The 24535-nt window shown below is 42.4% G+C and overlaps 1 protein-coding gene across 2 annotated transcripts in view; it reads right to left on the reverse strand.

Moving 5' to 3' along the window:
- Positions 1-1838: 1838 nt before the first annotated feature.
- Positions 1839-24535, reverse strand: part of BTBD11 (BTB domain containing 11) — a 168072-nt gene continuing 145375 nt past the window's right edge. For both annotated transcript variants that reach the window (XM_042890504.1, XM_042890505.1), the window contains 7 exons: positions 24099-24277; positions 13030-13135; positions 12152-12254; positions 10593-10674; positions 9541-9609; positions 6277-6390; positions 1839-2854 (listed from right to left, as the gene is read on the reverse strand). In XM_042890504.1, coding sequence (XP_042746438.1) covers positions 2645-2854; positions 6277-6390; positions 9541-9609; positions 10593-10674; positions 12152-12254; positions 13030-13135; positions 24099-24277 — 863 coding nt within the window. In that variant the 3' untranslated portion in view covers positions 1839-2644. The remainder of the gene's footprint in view (positions 2855-6276; positions 6391-9540; positions 9610-10592; positions 10675-12151; positions 12255-13029; positions 13136-24098; positions 24278-24535) is intronic.

Genomic DNA, 24535 nt, shown 5'->3' on the forward strand with positions numbered 1-24535 from the left:
AGATCAGCAAAGCAGATCTGGTGGTGGCAGCGGGTGCCACGCTTTGTCAAACCCCAGACTCACAAGAATGCAGAGGAGCACAGGGACACAGCAACATGTGGACCAGCAGTGCTGCACACAGACACTGCAATGTGAGCCTGGAGATGGGCACTGTGCTGCTACAGGAAAACCTCTTATTTTCCCCTGGAGGACCCAAACATGATGTCCATGAAGTTCATGTATAGGCACCAAAGAACGTAGTAAGTCCTTCATCTCTGAAATAAAAACCAGTGGATGTTACCACAGATAGTCTCGATTCAACTTATCAGGAGAACAGCTAGCACAGTTATCAGTATTTCCCTCCCACTAAGTCCAAGGCAGGTTCCTACTCATGCTCAAAAACCATCACCTTCAAGGAGAAGGTATGCACACAGGACGCTATCCCCTTACCAAACACTTATGAATATTTGAGCAGGAAACAGAGGCACAACACTTCTGGCTGCCATTATAACATCCAACACCAGACTGCCTATCAAAAGGTAAGGTACACCTATGTGCTTGTTTCCCAGAAAAAGGTACTCTGCCTATGGACGTATGTGTGTGCAACTCTTGATGACTTCATTGGACGCTACACATGTACCCAAGGGAAAAAATTTAATATCATGATTATTGTCTGAAAAACTTTCCTACTTTAAAGCATGAAGCTGCGGGATGAGGTCTGCTCCTGCCTTGCTATCAATAGCACAAGGGTTGGCTTTCCTTGGATGAGGAGGCACAGTGAATGACAACAAGCACCCTGCATGGTGTTGCTCCATCAGCCACAGTCATGCTTCTCCACTATCACAACCTTCACAAAAAGCTGTCGTTACCTGAATGTTCTCAACAACATCCTGTGTGAACATTTGCTAGGCAGGAAAACAAAAGGTCTAACTGACTGACATGCCGTGTCTCTAAGACATTAGCATCAGTTCAGACATTTTTGTACTTTCTTGCAGAAACTGTACAGGCATTAAAAGACCAAGCACACGGGACGCTCAACACCTCAAGGCATAAAACAGCTTCCTACCATGTGGATAACTAAAGCTGAATCTCTGTTCTCTGAGCATGCCCAAAACCATCAACAAGGAAGAGCACCCCACGTAGATACTTCCACAGAAGAACAAGAGGCTACCATGCACCATCAAAATAAAATTTCTAGAGTCTATGAGCTGGGCACAGCTTCTGAACAGCATGCTAGAAAATAAATACATTAATGTCACTTTGCCACGGAAAAGGCAATATCTCTGCTTGTATCTTGCTGTGATCTTCTCTGTGTTTTAAGTCAAAAGATTCGTGAAAAGCATTATTCAAAGACAGAGCATCAGCGAATGTTGTGGCTAACAACAGGTTGCAAAACAAATGAAGTTTGGACATTAAATCGCACCCTCCATCCCACCTCACCCAAACCCTGCATTGTAGATAACCTATACATTCTCAGGATACAGTGAGAAATCATTCTATAGTACATATTTAATTATAATTTAAAAAAGTCTAAACTCGGACACAATCTCTGATCAGTAGCAAAGTATCGACACATCACTAGAAGAAAGATCTGTTATTATCCCTTCACTGTAACAAACAGAAATCAGCATCTCGAGAAGGTCTCTGGGGGTATCATATCACAACCAACTGCACTGAGTAAAATAATATGCTGATTTTACAAATGGAGTTTGACAAGAAGTAACATTGCATTTGTCTTGGCAAAACGAAGCACGAACAAAACATTTCACAGGTACAGTCACCATGCAAATGCATGTTGAGTTTGTCATTGCTTTTAACCCCAAATCACAAGAAGCATGCAGTTTTCCTGCCCCCCCCAACTACTGTATTAGAGATAGCCTGGGTAATGTACCTCTTTGGTGTAACCATAGCCTGTAGGCAAGATTATACCACTTTAGGAAAGAATACAAGCAAAACTCGATCATATGTGTGTTTACACAATGTACATTTTAACCATTTAAAAAACAAAACATGTTACATAGATTCTCAAACACAACTGTTGAAAATGAAATTTTAAGCTTAAGAAATAGTTTTTAAACTACAAGGCCACCCCATTATTTTTATGAACAATTTAAAAAGTTCCCACCCCTAAAAATCTGCCAGTATGTATATTTCCTCAGTTGTAACAGTCTTACCCACTCTCTTAACACAATCCATCTTTGCTCAACAGCAACAACAGTTCTTACATTTTTTAAGTGTATAATGGACTCCGGGATAGATATAGTTCTTAAATGTGAAACGATGGAACATTTGCCTTAAATGTGTAATTGGTCAATTCAGGTGTTCCATGGCACCACCACTCAGGCAGGGGCTGCTGCTGTTCACTGATGTGAGTTCTGGCTTTTGTTGGCATCTAGCTCCACGACTACACTTTTGTGTTCAGAATTTGGGCACAACACCGATGCACTGGACGCTCTGGTAGGCCTGTTGCTCAGATGCATACAGGAGCTATGTTTTCCATATTCCCTCATCCAAATGAGGCGGAAGCCTCAGCGTAGCACCTTTGGCCAACATGGAACTATTTGGATGTGAAGTAGAATCTATTTTGTGTGTATTCATTTAAGCAACTGCAACAGGAGACTTAACTTGCAGGGTCTTTATTAGAGCGTTACCGTCTTCCTCAGCTTTATACAATGGAGCCCTTTGAAGAAGATAAATGGATTGACTGAATCCTTGTGGCCAACGTCCTCTGTAAGTCCTGTAGTACATTCTGACCAGATGTTTCTCCATTCTTGTCATACAACAGCTGCTTGAAAGCTTCGTTTTCAATGAGGACCATCATATTTTTTAGAAAGTAGCCTTCGCAATAGGAAGATAGTTCTGTGACTCCAAGAAACTACAAGAAGGGAAATTAGAGAAAGATAACCATTCTGATAAAACCTCATCAGCAAGAACAGTGCTAGGATCTGTACATAAACAAACGCACAAGCTGAGCCTTTCATGCTGGCCCAGTTAACACTTACAGATAAGCATGTTGCAGGGGCACAAGTTAATCAAACAGTATTTTATACCAATGATTTTATACCAATGGTTACAAATTCAGTGCTCAGGAGATGAAGCTTTGGTGCCTTAGAAATAGCTATGAGTTTTACCACTGAGTTCACCAGACCCATGATTTCATGCCAGTAGCCACATCCTAAGCCCATAAGTTTGGGAAGAACTACAAGTGACCTTCGAGTTTTGTGAACTCCATCCTTAGCAGGAGTAGGATTCTTGACTGCAGAAGCCTGTTGTGTAAAGTAACAGCTTTGGGGGATCTCTGGAGGAGGAATGGAGGCTAAGTGTGAGCAACCCTTGGATGTGTGAGCTCAACTGTGTGAGCAAACCACAATGACCCATACTGGCCATTTGATGGGTGACTCATAGTGGTTATCACCCACTGGTTAGTTCCTGCAGTCACACAAGCACTACAGCCATGATACATAGGAATTTAAGCTATGTGAGTGTACAGAGCACAGCTCAGCACATCCTCCTGCGCAGGTAAGCTCCTGCTGAGTCTGAGCTCTGAGAAAAGCATGAATCTTTGGCTCTGGGGTGCATCTGTGAGGCTAGGACTGCTGGGAAATTTCATAGCTTTGGGTCCAGACTGTAACAACTGCACAGCACTGTTATCCTACACCACCTTAACGTTATGTTTGGAGCTAAGAGTGGAAACTGTTAAAAAATGAGAGAAGGAACATATATTAGGACAAGGTAGGTTCTATCTTCCAGAGGAAATTTCAATTTCAAACCGTGCAGGTTTTCAACAAATTATGAGTGCATTATTTTGCACCTGGGTGTGACAGCACACGTTTGAATCTCTACTCTTCTCTGAAATGCCATTTATCTCTATTCATTATTTCATTATATCCACAGTATTGAGTAAATGCTGTATTTTTCTTTTCTTTTTTTTTTTTTTTTTTTGGTCAGGCTTGTTCTGAGGCTCAGCTTGCAAGCTGTGCAAGCACTGAGTGTTTTAGACAAATACTTGACACTCCAATTGATTTTTCTGAGACTTTAAGTAAAAAACAACTGGTTTCTGGTGGTAACTGATCAGTCAACATTATAAGTCCTATTTGCCTGGTGACTTCATCTTTTTCTGGAGGTAATGTGTAAATGAAGCCCTGAAAGTGATGCTGATCAAAAAACTGCCTTCGTAGATGTTGCAATACTATGAACAGAAAATCACAGACAATTTAATATTTTCCATTCCATTTTTAAATTGCAAGTGAGACAAAATCCACATTCTCTCACATTTCTAGCAGTACTTCACCTCCTTAACCCAAGGCCCTAAACTCTCATTCCTACATCTCTTCACACTGATAAACACTCCTCTCCTATAACATATGCCCCTACCACAGTGTTCCAAATCTGTTCTCGCTTCATCCTATGCTTCCACCAAATTAGGTCTTAATTGTGATGAGAAAGACTGTGTTCCCTGTGTCCAGGTCACCTTGCTTGCACATTTTCACCTGGAAAAGCAGATCTCAGCATTTCCTGACTTCCTGCAGGTGCATCTGATCTTGCAAAGTAACGAGGACTACACATTGTACCTATGAAATGGAAAGGCAGACAGTGTGCTGGCCAGTGTGTCTGAACTGCCTGAGAGCTCCCCTGCTTCATGAGGACATCTGGTCTCTTCTGCCATGTGCCATTCACATAAACAAGTAATGAAGCTGCAGTGTGGTGGGAGCATTCTGAGCAGAACAAACTGGGCTCAGCTTAATAAGCTGCACAACACACAGACCAGAAGCAAAAAGATGGAGTAGTCTACTCTTCAAACAGCATGGAGGAGAAGTATTTGAACTAGCTTTAAATGTGTTAGTTCATGTTCTGAAAACCTTCTAGGTATAGAAGTATGAAGCTTAGCCCTGGTAATTTACTGGAAGCAGGGTCAATTAGAGGAGCTCTGAAGTGATGTAGATTAACCAATTCCAGAAGTCAGGATTTCACTCACAGCTAGCTTAGCTATCTCTGTAATGTGCTACATGTCAATGCAAACATGACCCTGGCCTTAAAAACCTCTCAAGTAAACCATTTGCACTGACTCTACTGAGAGATAAAGGCACAGGAAACTTGCAGGCTGAAGCCCTTATTGGAAAACAGGAACCAGATTTAGCCACTGGAACACTGGATTTCTTCAGTGCCAGAAGTGGCAGTGTAGAAGTCCCTCAGACAAGCCTAAAGCTTGGTATAAGAACATTCTTCAATGAGTATACAACCATATTTCACAACCCAAAGAAAACATTTTTAAAACAAAATTGTTCCATTTACTTTTGGTAATAGCAATATAAATTGAGAAGTTCCCTCATGACCTTGAAGATAAATGAAGAATTTTTTGAGAGTACTGCACTGGTGATTTTATTTCCTATTACAATAAGTGGTCCTGCAAATACACGTCATTTTTTATTCATTTTAAGTGGAACTTTATGCTATATCCAACACTGATTGCATGGTATCTGTACATCGAGATCTAATGTTACTACTCAATGTAGGAAATAGCTGACTGGAATGGAGGTCAGATTTGCAGAGGCTTGGAGCAATCTGCAGGATTACTCTGTTCAGTCAAACCTCAGTACCATACTACAAACATTTTCATGTAGCCCATGTGAGGAAAATCGTTCAAGGATTGTTTTAAAATTATTTATTGCAACTGTTTTTGTATCATTTCCATCTTCCAAAACTTACTACTTAGTAAATGAGAGGAAAAACTGAAACTCGTCCACATGGCTATTCTAGGTCAAAACTTGCCACACTTTTATGCCTAATGGCATCCACACAAGCTAAATAAATGATTTAATTCCAGTCCCCTCTCCAAGACATAAAATTCTCACTACTGTGCTTGCATGGCTGTGAGACACTACACTTTGACAATGTGGCATTTTCATATACTGAAAAGCTGTCACCAGCACTGTGGGGTTTAGGCAGGAGGCAACAGGAACTTTAAGAGGAAATGCAGCCTGGAAGGTGAAAAAGAGATATCTTATTCAGTTAGGTGACTCCTGTTGAGTAACTTAGCAATTTGGATCGCTGTGGTAAGATACAGACCTGCCAGTATAGTCTGAACCATTGGAGGATAGTAGGAGGGTGAGAAGTTGCCAAGACATTCTTAGACATGATTAGGGACTGTCACTCTCCCAGTACCTTTTTACAGTCCCAGTACAGGAATGACAAATGCTAAATATGCAACAAACATAGTAAGCACATGACATATGCATTACTACTTATACTACGAGCATGAGGACAGACCAACTAACATGCATGTGTGGTCATTTTTACCTTGGCATGATTATAAATATCCACGCAGTTTTCTGTATTAATGCTTTTTGCACAAATGATCTCACAGTGTCGTTGTAAAGCTTCAAGCTGGAAAAATTTAGCAGCAGAGAGAAGCTAAAAAAATAGGAAAGAAAGAATAGTCAAAACTGCTGAGCAATACACATTCAGAGCTTGATTCTTTACTGCTTCATTATAGTTTTTCTCTGCCCCTGCTTCAGTCTGAGTTAAAGCACTGACCCCTGACAGTCAGTCAGAATGAGAGGGTTGCTGTAGTCTCCTCTAGATCCTGCTGTGAGAAGGTGGACATAGAGGGACCACCACAGCCTGTTCAGGTCCATATGCTGGCCTTGGGACAGGGATTTGTGTGTGTGTGTCAAGAAGAGGCAGATTGGAGAGTCCTTGTCACTCTGCAAACGTGCAAATAGGGATCTGCAGCTACATTCCAGGAAATGAAGGTTTGGATTCAACTGTTCCTCAAGACCTGGCTGAAACTGAACACCTGGGTTTGATGTGAGGATGTCAGCAGAAGGGCCAGGACCATGAGAATAGAAGAATTCAAACCAGATGACAATAACCACCCTAGGTAGTCTTAAAAACCTAGAGAGGCAATAAACTTCAAGCTTCTCACCTCAGAAGGCTCAGGGAAACGGAGTCAGGTGTCCACATGCTCCTTGCTCTATCTCATCAGCAGCAGCAAGGTTATGTCTAGGCGATTGGTCTGAAATGCTACCTGGCTCCAAATGACTGAGAACCAGCTTGATGTGAGGCCACCACTAACATGAGGGTTGTGCATCCGTAATACTACAGTCTTGTGCCATCAGGACTCACATTGACCTTTCTCTTTGGTCCCATGCCCACCCAGGGTAGGCAGCCTGGACTGGCACTGCTCTGGAGATCTCTGCATGGCACAGTGAACATAACCTGAAGCCTGCAGCATGAAAACCTGGCTTAAATTGTGCCCTCTCCAGCTGATTTCCATTGGATTGCCCCTAATGCTCCTTTTCTGTCCTCTTACAGTTGGGGGAGTGAGCTTCATTTTCTGATTTTCTGCAGTCCTCATTGCTTCTGGCTCTCTGCTCTGGTTTAGAAAGCAGACTGAGGTTCTTCACTGCTTTACACCTTGCTCTAACCCAGGAAGGTCCTTTCAGGCTGAGCTGGTCACAGGTTCTGGTGTTTGTAAGGGCTTTACCAACACAGACCTCAGGACACAGTCTTCTCATGATTCCCAGAATGGCCCTTATGCTTCTAGCTAGGAGCGCTGGAGAACAAAACCCTCAAACTGCCATAACATTATTCTTACTTCCCCTATGCAGTCCATTCAAGTTCTGCTTTAGTCCCATAAATAAATCCAAGTGCTGGAAATCTGCAGTGCTGATGTGATAGCAGCCAGCTGGCCTCAATTATGAATTGCAGCAAAGATTTCTTTGGAGTATTTCTGGTGCTTCTTGTTATCATATTTGTAATAAGGCAAGTTGCTAAATGCAGTTTTGAAAGATAAAGCTAAATCCTATTCCAGCTGCCTCTGTGGCTCAAGCAGTCACGTGCTGGTTTGTAATTACTTTAAACTGTGAGGAACCGTAGCCAGATCTGTTATCAACAGATCAATCAATCAGGCATACATTCTGGAGTCACAGAAGTTTTGAGATGCAGAAAAGTAGAGCAAGCAGCCAGCTGAACTGCAGCACCAACTTTTTAACAACCTAGGTGACTATGTATGCATCACTACAAAGCCATTGCGCTTTTTAGTCTGAAACTCCCCTTATTTCAGAAAGGGCCAGGAATTTAAGGAGCTGTTTCAAATCTGTGAATGAGAGAATCAGTGACCTTTTCCTGTACAACTCAGAAAGTCAGTGTGGGTCCACCATCTGCAGTGCACAGGGATGATCTCAGTCCTGACTAGTTTCATCCTCTGGTTGCCAGCAAGATTCATATACGGATGTGCCTGCATCCATCATAACTGCTTCGTTTCAGCCACTTTGTACCCCAAAGAAAAGCAGTTCCCAATTTACAGTTAGCGGCATTTTGGTAAGAGTCAAACCCCACATCAGTGCTCTGAACAGCAGTGTCATAGAGAGCTCTGGGGCTCTTCAGCCTGGAGAAGAAAAGGCTCTGGGGAGACCTTATAGTGGCCATCTACTACCTAAAAGAGACCTACAGGAAAGTTGGGGAGGGACCTTTTGTAGGGCATATAGTGACTGCATGAGGGGAAATAGTTTTAAACTGGAAGAAGGCAGATTTAGACTAGGTATTAGGAAGAAATTCTTTACTGTGAGGGTGGTAAGATACTGGAACAGACTGCCCACTAAGGTTGTGGATACCCCCACCCTTAAGGCATTCAAGACCAGGCTGGATGGGGCTTTAAGCAGCCTGGTCTAGTGGGAAGTTTCTCCGACGATAGTGGGGGGGTTGAACTAGAAGATCTTAAAGGTCCCTTCCAACCCAAACTATTCTATCACTCTATGATAGGGACAGATTAACTCATGTAGGCAATAATAAAAGATCATAGGGGCAGTAGCTCTTATTTTAGCCCTTATTGTCCTGTATCCCTTTTGGCTACCATTAGTTAATTGTCAACAGGAAAGTTCCTGAGTGACTACCACAGATTTGCTCTAATCTATCTTAGTTCTGTTGAATTGGAATTGTTAAGTGGATCAGAGATGGTAATGACAGCATACAGTATCCGGAAGAGAAGGATCTAACATCCATAGAGGTTATGGACATGTGATTATGCTGAAGTTTCAATCGGCTCCAGAGGGCTTGGTGTGGGTACTGCAAATGGGCACAATGGCAATGGACTTTAACACACAGTAAGAAAGTAGCAAATGATTATCTCTGGAAGAAAGATATGAACACATAAGCCTGGGCTAATAAGCCAAAAGTAAGAGTGTTGTAGAGAAGCTCACTGGCCCAACTCAACAGAGCACCTCACCTACAGGCTGAGAGACAGAAAAGACAAAGTATTATGCTGCTGGGAGCTGTTTCCAGATATGCTGCTGAGAATAGTTTCCAGATACTGGTAACACCTGCTTTGCATTTCCTTGAAAGAGCCTCACAAATCATCTCAGTAGATATTTTTATTTCAGACAAACTATTTTGTTTGGTGATCTTTATTTTTCTACCTGGGCACTCTGGGCACTCAGCGGGAGGCAGTGATGTCTCTCACAGGAGTGCTCATGTCTTGCCCAGTTGTCAGGTACCCTTGGGTAAACAGTAAACAGATCATTTAGCATTGTTCTCCCTGAAATTAACCTAAATGTATCTTACCTCCATAATTTCATTGTTTTTAATCAAGAGTGACTCTGCACCTCCATAATACAGATACTGCATAACCAACTGTAACAAAACAAAGGCAGTGTTTATAAAAAACAGTCAACGACAAAGGAAGAAAGGAATGATGTACAGATTGCAGATAACACCAGAGGCTCTCCAACATCACTAAGGATACATAAATAAAACTGGCCAAATCCTCCTAATTTCAACATACGCTTGGTTATTCTCTCTCTCTCCCTGCACAGTTCAATAGTTCTTTCTCGTGGGTATTCTTAACCCTTGCCAGCCATGTTGTCCATGCTTTTTCTTGAAGCCTAAACATTGTGCAGAAAGCTGGTTAATTCATTCTGAGTTTTCAATGTCTTTTCCAATGTGTACAGTGCATCATTTATTCAGGATAATAAAGCATATATAACGATTATTCCTTTATTTCCCCTTGGCAATGGGACCAACACCTCCACTCAGCTGTGGGAGGGCATGCATGGGTGACAATAAATAATTGTGGAGGCTTTGCACTGCAATACGAGACAACTAAGATCTCTCTGCTTCCAGCAGGTTTAAAGTCACTGTAGTGAGCTGGGAAATATCTTCATCTGTAACAGCTGATACATGGAACTGCCTGGGCTCTGACTCAAGGGAAGTGAAGCATATACAAGTATATGCTACAGAAAATACTCTGTATTTTCATGGCAAAAAAAATTGATTGAACAACATTGCTAAAGAAGCAAATGAACTGTGCCTGGAAGCCTGTCCATTAAATACAGAAAAAGTCAGCAAGAGAAAAAAGAACCAAGTACGTCCCGATGACATGCTCTGCTTTATCTGCATACCCTGTATAAGTGAAATGTATGCTACTGAATCTGGTTGGGCATGACATGTGCTATCAATAGCACTATGCAGCTTAGTGTATGCAAGGAGATGGATTCTGTGCTCATGAAACCACTACTCTGAGCTATATGCTTATCAAACATACTTGTATTAGTTCAGACAGGGCACGTACAATGTTTCTATGTTCCATTCAAATTCAATGTGAGAACTGACTTTACCTGAAAGATGGGGTACTTCACATAGTTGATCTCAATACAAGTACTATCAGTTGAGGGCTTGCTAGACAGCAATGCTTTAAACCTAAATAGAAAGGAGCAAGATTGAAATACCAGCCCAATTATCTATGTGGAAAACTATGGCACAGTGGAAGGACAGCATCAGCTCTTGCAAAAACAGTACACTGAAATGAATGGATTTGTCACTGAAATGCATCAGGATTCAGACAGTTACACAAAATAAAGTTCAAATTGAAAGGAAGAAGCCTCTCTTTTAGGAGGTTTCAATTTGAAATTTTGGAAAAATGCTTCTGATACCACAATAGAAAAAATGCATACAGGAGATTCAGATACCGGAAAGATGCATATCACAAAATCAAACTTCTTGTTTTCTTTTCTTTTTTTTTTGCTTGAAGGAAACGTGGTTGTTTAGGAAGTTGCAAATTTAAAACTGCGCACTTACTTTATTTGAAGATCATTTTTTAGCCTATTTATATTATGCTGCTGCAAAAATGTTTTGAACAAAACATTAAAACAACTACATTAAGATTACTGCTTCTACACAGGCTTGATACAATTGTGTAAGAAGTGGTAAGAGAGAAAACTAGGTATGCTACTTTTTCTGATTATCAAAACCTGAAATTCAGACGTAGGTTTCAAGATAAAAACACTTCTAAAGTTAATTATTGCTAGATATTCTCATTTGATTAGAAGGTGAGTGCACCATCAGAAACATCTGCCCTTGTACCCTCTCTTGTCAATAATTCATCTGACCTTCTAGAGGCAGTGCAAAGTTTAGTTTATCTATCAAGACCAGCATTTGCTGGATGATAACCTCTTCCATACTATCACTGCATTTTAATTAAAATATGGATAACAATTGATTTGATCTTATTAGTGACAAACTCTATTTTGAAGGCAATTTAATAGGCTTAGAGCTAAAGTTCGGATTGTGCTTGCACATCTTTAATTATAAAGTTGTGTACAAATACCGTTTGTGAGCAATGTAAAAAAGGAATAGTCTTGAAGGCTGAGATGAGTGACCCACATCCAGCCTTCTGAGCACGGGGAGGAAAACCTAAGTACTGCCTTTTGATACAGCATGACATGTTTTATATGCATCTAATTTTATTTAAAAAAATGTAAAATCCCCAGTGAATCAAGTGATAGTAACTTGTTTCTCCTAGAGATTGTGTACATGGATGCAAGACAAGATTTAGCTGCTCATGGAATAAATGACTATTAAGAAGCAAACTATTAAGACTGCTCTATGTTTAAGGGCTGGATAAAGTGATGAGCTCCATGCAAATGTGCCTTGGTAGAATGAAGTCAGCTGCATGGCGAGAAGCGTGGAGCATTTACAGGGTGGGAATCTAGTGATGGAAGCACTTGTTATTGCCCTGCAGATCAATCAGAAATAGGCTGCTGAGATTTGCTGCTTAGGAAAAACTTGAAGATTGAGCCATTAACCCTCAAAGAATCTTAACAACACTAACGAAAATACAAAAACACAAAATCAATTTCTATTTTTGCTAAGAAACGGAAACGTCTCTACATCTTACCGTGGTGATGCAGTAAATAGCAGCACTCTGTGCGCATAAAATGGTCTTCCTTCCACCAGAAATGTAACATCTGACATCTCTTTGTTGTTAAGAAAATGGGGATCTAGAATTACAGAAAGGAAAAAAAAAGAAACACACCACCAATAAATTTGGTTTGGAAGAGTTCATGAATGTACATAATATTTTCCTGTTTTGACAAAAGAAGACAATGGTGTAAAAGGATATTGTTTGTAATGAGTAAAGCCCATCAAGCTATTTTGGACAGTCTGAGACAGGAGACCTACGGTCAGGCATATGGAGTTCAGACTGAGGAAATTCAAAGTTTTGGAATCTGTGTCATCTTTGCTGAGATGATGGCCAGCCAGTCCTGCCACAGGGAGCTGGCACAGCTTCCCAGCTCTGTTCCCCAAAGCAAACTGCAGAGAAATACCCTCAGACCATACCCTCACCCTCTGCCAGGGCAGGCAAGACTTTGTGCCAAGGGGAAAAGCGTCCTGAAAATTGGCTCACTTCTTCTCTAGGTCACAGTAAACCAACTTGGCCTCTGCCAGCAGGGCTGGGAGTGCCATGCCACCACAATGTCACCCACAGCCAACCGCATGGTTTGAGATATGGACAGACATTTGGCTTCAGGCCCTAGGCTGTGATTTCAGCCTCATTAGCAACTTAGATCTTTGCAGGTTTACAGTCCCACTCCAGTATCTGATGGTCCTACAGATTTCAATGGGAATTTAGGACAGGCTAAGCTCAGGGCCTCTCATTTTTCTAGTCCTGCCTTCCGAGTTCACATTTTCTTTGACTTGTACACTCAGCCTGCAATGCGGATTTCCCATAGCTCTCCTTAGAGAACCAAAGAACCATCTTCAAGTCATGCTTACCTAAGCGAGAGGTCTGCTTGCGCTTAATTTCCACAAGCTTTGGAATGGGGTAGGGTCCATAGCAATGAGTGAAAATGACGGATAGCTGCTGACTTATCACTTCGTTCTAAGCAAAAGGAAACAAACACAAGCAAGATAAACATAGTATTCAAAGGGAGACATTAGATTATTCTCAAGAGCTGTTTGTTTTGAAGCTGAAAAATATGATTGCTGCAACTTTATTAAAAACCAGAAGTTCGGTCCTTATTATAAACCACTTGTTTGTTGCATCCCCTACAGGAAGCAGGTAAAATGGAACATCCTTTCCTTGGACCTTATTTTCCCAACAAACTCAAACTCCACCATCCCTTCCAAATAAGCCATGTTCCTTTGCCATTTCATTTCATTTTCAAACTTACTTCAATGAAAAATACCTTTATGTTGCTCCTTGGAAAATGGTCATTGCTCATGTTTTAGAAACAGCCAGCATACATTTCCAAGCACGACGTCCTCACATACAGCCCTTCCTTTACAGAATGACAGAAGCATCACAGAATGCCACTGAAGCTCCTCATTTAACCCCAGACATGTCATTAATATGATCTTATACCCCTGGCATTGGTTCTCTGAGGAGACCACCAGAACCTCACAGAATCAGATCCCCAGCTCTACCCAGACTAAACTTCAATGACAGTGAAATGAATTTAGTGCTTAACCACCTGAGTCACATCTGATAGCAGGATTCAAAAGTTCTTGCAGATTTTACCCCAGTCTCTGAAGGTAACTGGAACTCATCAAATTTGATGGAGCCACACAGCTACTTCCTGAAAATGAAGTATCTTGACTTTCAGCTACCATGTTGGTTGGCAATTCCCTTCCATACTGGGAAACCATGAAAAAATGAGATGCTTAGATGGTCCAAGACCAAGGAAGTAAACAAGTAAGGAAGTAAAATTACAACAGTATAAACAATGGAGGAGTTTAGATGTTATACTAAAAATATCTTCAGGCTTATTAAGCAGAAATTGAAGTCTTCCTTCTCTGAGCACATTTCAATTCAGTTCTAAAAGTAGAAATTCCTTAAATCCCACAAGGGATGAGGAGGAGTGGCAGAGATACTGTAATAACTCTTGCACCGTATCTAATTAAACAGGGTGGGAAAAGGAAATGAGCTGTGCCTTCATAGGCACACGCTGATGTCAAAGGAAATTACATGCACTCGCCTGCAGGCAGAAGTTGGCTCCCATTACTACATCAGACATAATATTGAAAGAAATATCGGGATAAGAGAGAGATACTAAGAAATACTGATACCAAGAGAGACCACTCAGCACGGCACGGGAGCAGCCACCAGTGAGGGCTCACTGTTGTGGCTCCAGGACAACGCGGATGCAGTGCCCCAGGAGCATCTCTGTTCAGCGTCGGCAAAGCTGGAGCTCTGCAAATCACTTCACAAAGGGAGTGAATCACAGGGAAAAAAAGAAAAGGAAGATTTAAAGCCAGATTTACAGAAGGAAGTGACTCAGCCATTGGGAGGGATGCGGGGAAAGCTCTAGACAGACAGGGCAGAAAGAGCAATTGCTTCTCTGCTCGGAAGGGCTGTGCCGAAGCCGTGCTGGCTGAGTCAGCCAGGGAGGAGCATGTCCGGGGGGATGCCGATTACCAGGGTCTGAGCTGGAGGCAGCAGGCACTAAGATGTCAATAAATACAACACAGGATGAGGCTAATACTGTATTTTGGAGTGAAGGGAAGCTTCTGAAGAGGAGAGGTATAAGAGCAGTGCCTACTTACACATACATATACGTCAAAAAAGACAAAGCATCTCCTCCTCCCTTGGATGCCCGTGGGAACGCACTGATAATAGAACAGATATCAACCTCCCAGTGCCTCATTAGGAGCCAGAGGTCTCACCCACTGCAGACCAGGAAGTCCAGGTGCATTGAGACTGGGAAGGAACAGCCACAGCCGTGCAGGGTTGGGAAGAGGATCCACACTTGTAACTTGAACTGGCATGATGGACGAGTCACATGCAAACAAGCCTGGGGAACCTGTCAGTCTCCTCAGCACAAGATGGGTGATGAGCCCTGCCACAGCATGTGGACCCCAGCCCATTGTACAGCCACCTCGCCACTGACTGCCCACAACCCCATTGAAAACGGGTCTAGATTAAGCTCTAATTAACTCAGAATAGGATACACTCACATAAAAGAGGCTTTAGAACACTATGGTGTAGAACAAAGATGGAACAAAGGGAAAAATGACAAAGGAAAGGGAGACTAGGATCAATGAGTCAAAGGAAACAGGGCTATCAAGCAGGCAGAGACACTATGCATCATGGACCTTCAGAGCTCTCACACAGGACACTGCTTTCACTTGGCAGACAGGAGGCTGGAGACCTTTGGCTTCTGTTGATAGATTTAAGAACACGCTCAGATAGAAAGACAAAGCATTTAAAGTCATCACTAACAAAATATAGCAAGTTTTCTTCCAAAAAGACATGGAAAGGAAGAAAGAACAACTGCTCCCCATGCAAATCTGCACACAGCCAAGTCTCCTAGGGCCTTGGCCCTGGCCCTGCTTCCTGCAGCCTACTGGCATCTCCAATAAAGCAGGCAGAAAGAAACAGCAAGGAGGAGAGATAAAAGGGATGCTTCATCAAGGGTACAGTCTGCAACAGCATTGCTGGGGAAAAAAAATCCTTGCTTTTCCAGAAGCCCGATGTTTTTTTTCTTGGAGCAAGTTGTGGTCGGCTGCCCGTGAAGCAACTGGAAACAACTACAGGAGACAACAACCTGGTACATCAGAATTGCTCCAGCAAAGAAGATGACATTCCACCATATGTGCACCAATATCAAGAAGCTCCAAAGCTATCTTGGTTACTACATCCAACCCACTTAAGCTCTGAACATTATTCTTTCCTGCTTATTCATCACCCTACCAGCTGATTGTGTAAGAACAGCTGTAGGAGCTCTCTGCAGCAGTTGTGGGTGGTGATATCAACACCAGAGAAGCAAACCTGTTTGTTTTCTTGCCATGGTTTGAAGTTAGAAAATATTTTGCCTTGATGCCTGATGCTGAGATCCAGATCAAGGCCAGCTTCCTCTCAGATATGAGCATGCATTTGCAGTCAAAGGGAGCTCCATGTGCATCTGCTTTTATGGGAGGGGGAAGAAAGCTTGGCATAAGATACAATGAAAATATTTACCTAGCCACAGGGTAGTTTACAAATAGGCTAAAGGGAACAGGGAACAACAGTGAATCTTCTTAAGGAGACAATGCTTCCAGCAGAGAGTTGGTCGGTGAGCAAGCAACTTTGCTTTGTAGATACATGCGGCCTCCTGACTTAAAAGCATTCTTCAGAGGAGATCTAACGGAATTCCCCACACTTGAACTGTGAAAGGAATTCATAAATTCTTTTGAAGCAAAGCTGAAGTTTTTCAAATTGCCAGAGCAGAAACAACTGAATGATCTGAGAGGAGGTAAAGAACTGGGTGGGGTATCTTTTCCTGAACGCCCTTCTGATGATGAAGGTCTGGCAGCACAACTCAAGAAAGGCTCCTTAAGACTTAGGCACAACCCATGAAAGAGTCTGCTTCATATCTTCTGACTGGGTTCAAGCTGGCCTAGACATTCTGAAATGTCCTACAAGGTACTGGACACAGCTGGGACATACCAAGTAGTTTTCTCCAGTACCTGCGGAAGATAAGTGTCATCTTGGTGACTCGTGCTACAAAATCTCAAGAAGCAAAACCTAGGCTGGATTCAGAAGTCAGGCTAAGGATTTCCCTTTGCTTTTCCAGCAAGATCACACTTTCCTTTAGTTGCCTCTTCTTCATGGGTTTTCCCACTGATTCTCTCTGGGTCGCTCAAATCTCAGTGTCTAGGAATCCTGACTGGTCTAAGACACCCCGCCACCTCCACCTCAGTGCCTTCTACAGTGGTAACAATTTAGGCTGCTCTTCTTTGCCAACTTAGCCCAAAAATGCCAGGCCCTTGAATTCCTCTACCACAAAGCCACAAAAACAAACACGTTGTTAAGCTGAAAAATAACACTCTAATTCTGGGCTCAGTGTTTGTCATTTAATACATATCTGCCCTGTAAGCAGAGAAAGCATGCTGCTCAGGGCACAGGGGTGCTGGCAAAGCTTTTCTCTTGCTGGTCCTGAGGCTGCTGGGAGAACCCAGCTCTCTGATAAACACAGAGAAGCAGAAGTGCTGCTTCCAGTCACCTGTTCTGCATGTGGTCCTCAGACACTGTTCCAGCAGTGAAGTCTCAAGATGCCTCAGATCCACTGAGGAGTCATGCATGAACTTCCTTCCATAACAGGCTGGGATGCCTTTGAATTATTCCTCTACTTACCCTCCCCTCTTCCCATAAAGAGTCAATAAGTGCTAAGGCAATAGAAAGGGCTTTTCATAGACCTCCCAAGCTCAAGCACTCAAACTCTGCTACGAGACTTTCTTTGCCATCTCTCTGAATCTTTGTCATCCTTCCCTGGGTGCTTCCGCTACAGTTCTCAAGCATAATTCATTTTTTTACCAGCTGCATCCAAACTGATTAAATTCCGCTTTAGAGGGTCACTCCTAGATGATTAAACAGCACACACATAATTCATATTAGTCAACAGTTGCAAAGGTAGGGAAGCCCCAGAGGTTGAAGACACAGTTAGAGGCAGTGAACTGCATAACAAAATGGGTTTTGTTAGTGCCGGGCTCAAGTCATTTCACTGCAAATACAAACGGAAAGGAATTAATCACAGGTAAGGCACAAATGGACCCTTCAGCTAGCTCTGGGAAAGCTGCCAAGTCTTCCTTTCAAAAGACTCTTTATACCACAGCTGTGCATTGTATGTAAAAAGCTGAGATCCCTGGGCACGGTCTAATCCCTGGGTGAGAGCCCATAACAGGGCAGGTGTCACATCCATGGCAGTTATTTATTGTCAATGAAGAAACGGCTCCTGCCTCTGGCAGGGAAACATTTTAGAAGGCAGACGGAGAGGAGGAAAAAAATAAATCAATCCTGTGTTAGTATGAAACTGAATTTGTGTTATGAAAACACAATACAGGGTTAATAGTTGGTTATTAAAATGCCACTTGGTACCTGGCGTTCACATCTCACACGGAGAATGCATGATGTACACGTGTGGATAACTTGCGTCCTGGTTATTCTGAACTGTTTAGACACAGAAGTACTACAAATGACAATGGGCAACATTACAGACCACTGCAATTTTTCAGTGAAACTTGCTTCAAGAAATCAAAGTCTCAGCCAGAAGATCGATCAGTGAGCTCAGGCTGAGCATTAACTAACACACGGGAGGGTATCAGCCACTCCATGATACCTGTAAGCGGGCATTTTAGGATCGTGGAGGTCTTCAGGGCTATTTCTATTACTGGTTTCGGTGTGTCTGTCTCCTACGTGTAAAGCCTACATTTTTCTTCACTTAAAATATTCCAACTGTTGACCAAAATATTCAATTTCCAGGTTTTTATTTTTTCAAGAAAAGTGAAATACTACCTGGAGAACAAATATAGTACAGGGTACCTCTCCCCTATAACCTAAGCCCTTCCTGCAGAAGAGGACAGTCTGGTTTCGTATAGCAAAACCAGTTTCATTAAGCCCACCTTTCTTAATAGTCATTTCAACCCACTGTGATGCAAGAAAGATGAAGGAGAATTTTTTAACTCCTTCATTTTCCAATGCCATGTTACAGGTCACGTACAGCCTTTAGGGAAAGATGTTGTTTGCTGACCACTGTGCCTAGACTTTGTAGAACACAAAAGCAGAAACTGAGTTTGTTGGCATTACTCTGAGAAACTTTTTCTGATTTTTATTTTAGAGGAATTAAAACCAGAAAGACCACAGCAATAAACAGAACACCCACCTGAAGGTTCAGGTTCTAAACATTGCTGTAACAGAGCAGGCAGGTGTTGTAGGCTTTCCTACTGCTTTTTGTTTGCTGGAGCCATCAACATTTTTTTCCAGTAGTTAATGCACTTGTGACAGAGTCTACATGTTACTATTTCTGAAAGGATATATTAAATACTTAACTTTCTAGGAGATTTTGGATTACGTACAACAAAGTCACTGGTTAGAGATTGCTTTGGCTTTTAAATTAAATAGGCCAAAGTTTCTCAAGATACATGCCTACATGCCTGAATTCTTACAGAATTTTTAAAAACTGGCTACTGTTTTAAATTGTTATTTATTCTAAATAACTGTCAACATGGTATTGATGGCTGTTTTTCAAACGGCTCAACTTTCCAAATAACTGCATTCCTGCGGGTTTCTTCAGCTGCCTACAGATGCATATGGAGTGTGTGTGAAGCTCAGCAGGAATTTTAAATTCTGAGGAAACACCTTTGCAAACAGTTTCCTGCATCTTTCATCAAGTCTTAATGCACAGTGTAATCAACACCTCACTAATGGGCTATTTTTTGAAAATAAACTACTAACAGCACCTGATGGGAAGGCTAAACGCTACAGAGAAAGGGCAGTGAAGGACCTACCACGATTTTTCAAGTTGTTTTTGCCCTGGGCAGTACACTAGCAGCAATGCTTGTAGTATGAAGCCAAGGTTTCCTGGTATAAAGCGCTTCCAGAGCCAGGCGAGGCTTCATACAACATTTCAGCATGTGCACTTTATGTACAGTTAACCAACTTTGCCAATACGTTCCCCCAGAGTATTCAAAGAAGTGGCAAATAGCAGCTCCATGCCCATAGCAGGGGTGGGAGGGAGAAGGCTGTGCAAGAGTTTACTTGAAATTGAAAGATTATTTTCTTTCTCCAAGAGCTAGGCCATAGACAATCTGATCTAAGTTGCTGCATACAGAAAAAGCAGTGGACAAAACTGGCTCACCACCCAGTACTGCTGTTGACGGAGCTGGCCCATCTGCATGGATGGAGCTGGCTGATTTAATTACAACGCAAGCTCACACTGAGCCTCAGAGTGGACATCTAGAACCAACCTCTTCCAAATGCTGATGGTTAGACTAGATGATCTGAGAAGTCTTTTCCAATCTTAGCTATTCAGTGATTCTATATGCACGTGGACATGCAGGACAGCCGCAGGTTTTCTTCCCTTTGGTTGCTGCCCACCATCTTACGAGAATGGCTATTAGCTGTTATCACATGCAGTTAGCTTACTCTGTGCCCGAGGGTAAGGCCTGAGATCCCTGTGCCTGCCTGTGGCTGACCTGCCAGCCCCACCTCAAGCACTACAAGTCCATAAATCTGAGTGCTTCCTCCACCAGACTCTTCTTAAATTCTCATTTGAGGGGCCCAAACTCAGTGCTGCCACCAGCCCACAATTACAGTCACTAGTCAAGCAGATATGGGGCACTATGACATGGGGCAGGATGTCAATTCAGCTCAGAGACAAGCTCAGGCAGTGCAAACATCAGCCTTGGCTACAGGCAAACAAGAGGGCCCAGTAAGAAGTTTGGAGGGATTCCTCAGGCCATGAAGAATGTGACACAGATACTGACAGGCAGCAAATCAGTTGCACCTTCTTGTTTTCTTCTTTCACAAGATCTCCAATGTCATCTTAGCTTGGAGGGACTTAATTCTACCCTCTACAGCAGCCCAAGTTTAGCTCAGGGCTACTTGCTCCCAGAAGTCTCTCCAGCTTTTGTCACATGCAGCTCTGTCCAAACTAATTTAAGCAGACTGTCCATGAGCTCATCTCCCTCAGAGAGCCAGTCAGTCCCAAAATAAGAGAGCCTTTCCTCCTCATCCAGTGGCCCAAATCCCCTTAGTGAACTACACAGCTTCACTGGAAGTTTTAAATCAGAATTTTGCCTTCTCTTAGGGAAGTACCCCAAACAGGGCTCTCCAAGTCCCTTCCATCACCGCTGCCTCCCCTGGAACACCTTGCCTGGTCTTTGGTTTGGCAAGGATCCGGGCTGATTGCAGGACAGCAGAGGGGGCAAAGCCATCTGCCTGTTCTTGTAGCTTTTCCTCAGCTGCATGGAAATACTTCATTCCTCCACTCTCAAATCAATTCTGAGCAGAGCAGCTGATAAAAACATTTAAAGGCATGAAAGGAAATGAAAGTGCTCAGTCCTACTGGCAGCCACCAGGAGGCTGGGTACCAAATCCTCATTTGTGCCTTTGGAAGTCTTTCCCCAGGGCTTCAGTGCAGTGGTGATTGACCAAAATGCAATTTATTAACTGTTCTTCCCCTCCTATTTCACAGCTTTAGGAGAGGCAGTAACTCTAGGAACTACAGCTCAGGCAGTTTTGCCTGACTTGCTAATTCTTGTTACCGCTCTGTGTTCCAGCATCAGAGCTTCAGAAAATATTGTTTTTGTTTTTCTTTCCATCATCAATGTCCTGTCATATAAATGCCAACCTACTGGGCTCCAGGACACTCCCATCAGTGGTGGTGGCAGAGATCCCATCCAAGCTCTCACATTTGGACCCTAAGACCCTCTAGGTGTGGGTATTAAAAAAAAATAATCTGTAAGACAAAAGGCATTCCTTTTAGCTGGTCATGTCCTTGTAAATAGTACTTTTTCCTTAGTCTTTTCATTTTTACAATACCTGCCCTTTCTTCATATCCTGTGAACCAGTAAGAACATTCTGTCCTACACTGCAAGTGGAAGCTGGGATAGAAGACCCATTTCCTATTCAGAGATATTATCTACGTTTCTGTGCAATTTCTGGAGAGTCTCTCAAGCCAATTACTCAAATTATAAACTGATGTCTGGCTTAGCCAGGTTGTCACAGCTTCTGAGGCTGAGATTGCAACTCTGTAAGGCATTGAAAATCTGCCTGTTTAATTACCTTTGTTTCCTTGTTCAGAAAAGGAGGCTAAGATCTTCTTCCATATCTCAACTCATTAATATTTGTAAATTGTTCTGAGACTGCAGGATAGTTGGGACTACTTATAGGACTGCGAAATGCCGTTTCAATTAGGTACGAGCTGTCATGCAATTAAAATATACTGAGCATCACAATATGTAGCAAATGGGACATCTTGTTTTACATCAGCCGGAGAGCACTAAGTGGCTTTGTGCTTTCTAGTTGCCTATTACATACTTTTTGCCCTGAAAAACTCATTAAGGAAATGTGTTGGGACATACTGTGATGTCTAGCAAGAGTTGTAATCTCAAAGTTCCCAGCCCACAGGAAAAAGGATGCCCACGTGGACAAATCAAAATCCTCTCCTGACAACTCCACACAATGCAAAACTTTATAATTCACTGCAGAAAGAGAGGGCCATGAACCACAGCTACAGCCCTTCTGTACCTCTTCAAGGAGATTTCTGTTCTGTGGGTATATACAAAGAACACTATCTGCTCTCAGCATTCCCAGAGGAGCGGATCCTTTGAACCTCAGTTTTCCTTGTCTGACTTATGTGGAGTGACCAGGGAGAACTTTTATTGTCTCCTTCTCCTGCAAATGAATTTATTTTGATTCCTTCTAGAGAGCTGCTCAGAGTCTGCCCTCATTTATGTCTCTAAGAGCTTTGTGGGAGACCGTTTAGGCAAGACTGTGGCAAGAATTCAAGCCATTTGCAGACAATCTGTAAGCCCTTACAGCATCCCCGAATGATTCATTATTTTTCTAAGAATATGAAGCACTGTAAGCACATGTGGTTGTGAATATGCATGCTCACGAAGAGTGAAGATGGGCAGCTCCTTTAGGTCCAGAGGCAGGAACGAAGATCAGCACCGATTTTTTTTATCATACTTTTTCTGTGTGTGTGATATATCCGTTGCTTTACTCCTCTTCATGTTAGCTTTTAAGTGAACCCAAAGCAGAAGGTAGCAGTCTCATTGGCTGCCATGTCTCCAGAGGACACTTCAGATGACCCAGACTAACATCTCCAAAAGGTACAATCCTATGTAAATAACTTATTCTACTGACAATCATCTATAAACCAACTGGCTTTGGCTTCAGCCACACAGGAGAACTGCAGCTCAAGCCATCCCTCATTCTAGATTATAGGGCCTAAACTTAATCTCCATTACGTTTTCCAATACAATTAGTTTTATATCAGCTTTCAAAACAAACAGCACCTTGCTGTCAGTTATTGGATGAACATGTATTAACCCAAGGCAGTTCAGACTACAAATCCGAGGATTTGGAATGATTTTCTGAAAGATATCTCTAAATATTCTCCATAAATACCCATGCAATACAAACCAACCTCAAACTATCCCCAAAGGAAAAATTCATGGGAGCAGAAATCAGAACAATTGGTGGGATAAATGTTCAGCACTTGCTCAGGACTGTACTCCAAGCCCGCATCTGCATCAGTATACAATAAATCCATGTAGGCTCTCACTAACTATACTGTGCCTGGAATCCTTTAATATTGAGAGTCTGTACCAGAGCTCTCTTCTTTTCACATCATTTAGGTTATTGCTGTAGGTGCTAAAAATACTTGCTCCTTGCTGTTGCGCGTGGATTTTGGGTGAGAAATGGTACTTTGCAGTTTAACAAATAGGAAACTGTACCAACATGTACTCTAACGCTAAGAAAAAAAACAACCTTCACTCTCCTTCCTGCTCAATGATCGTCTCTTCTTTGCTGTTTTACTCACATACCTAACAGTACCTTCCTCCCTCAAAAGGTTTTATTCGTCTGACGTATCATTCTGCATGTGTTCTCATGGAAACCCATCTCCTCATAAGTTTAGAAGTCATAATCCCACATGAAGGGAAGAGAAAATAATGTGAGAGGTTAAATAAATCCAAAGCAAAAGTGAGCATTAGCTTTGTTGCATGGTGCTGTAAAACAAGCTGGGTAAAGTTTGTCTCTGGGTTGGTTTGGCTATCAGCAGCTTTTGTGCTGCAGTGACCCTTGTGATTTTAATTTCACCACTATGCATTAGCTCCTGTTGTCTTCTCAGTTCATTGTTGGCATCAGTATTAAGCTGTTGTAGTGGGAGATGTAATTAGCCTGTGTGTTTTTAACCCATGATTCCACAGTAAAGATGAATGAGATACACAGTACAAAAATAATAATCCTATAGAGCTCTAAACAAGCTTTGGGACCACAGTGCAAAAACATTATTGCAGTTTCTGTTGTACAGGATCAGAATGAGGCTGATTTCTTTAGAATACGTAATTTATCCTACCTTGCTGGCTTTTAGTATCTCAAACATCAGAGGCAACCCCTGTGTGATGAGCTCTTCTGTGTACTCTTCCTCTTGAATGGACTTGAATTCCTTCAGTAAGCACTGGATGAGGGGTCGTCTGTGCTGCTGGAAGGATGTTCGCAAGGACTCCAGCCATGTGTGCAGTGTCCAGGGAACACCTATAGACAGAGGACAGAGCTCACTCCCAGCTCCAGAGTAAGATGTGGCCCTTCTACTATTTCTATCTTCACTTGTGTTAATCTTCAGATTTTAAGCAAAAACTGCCAAATAACCCTAGAAATAGAATTCCTATTTACCACAGCTGAGAAGGCGGGTGGTTATCAAGATGTCCCAGACCTAATACACAGAGACTCTCCTCCAAGTGCTAAGGGAAGATTGTGGTCTCTTTGCTCATCTAGCCCTCAGCTTCTCTGCTG

Source organism: Lagopus leucura, unplaced genomic scaffold, assembly GCF_019238085.1.
Source record: "Lagopus leucura isolate 7727_CA_CO unplaced genomic scaffold, USGS_WTPT01 Super-Scaffold_100159, whole genome shotgun sequence".
NCBI lineage: Eukaryota > Metazoa > Chordata > Aves > Galliformes > Phasianidae > Lagopus > Lagopus leucura.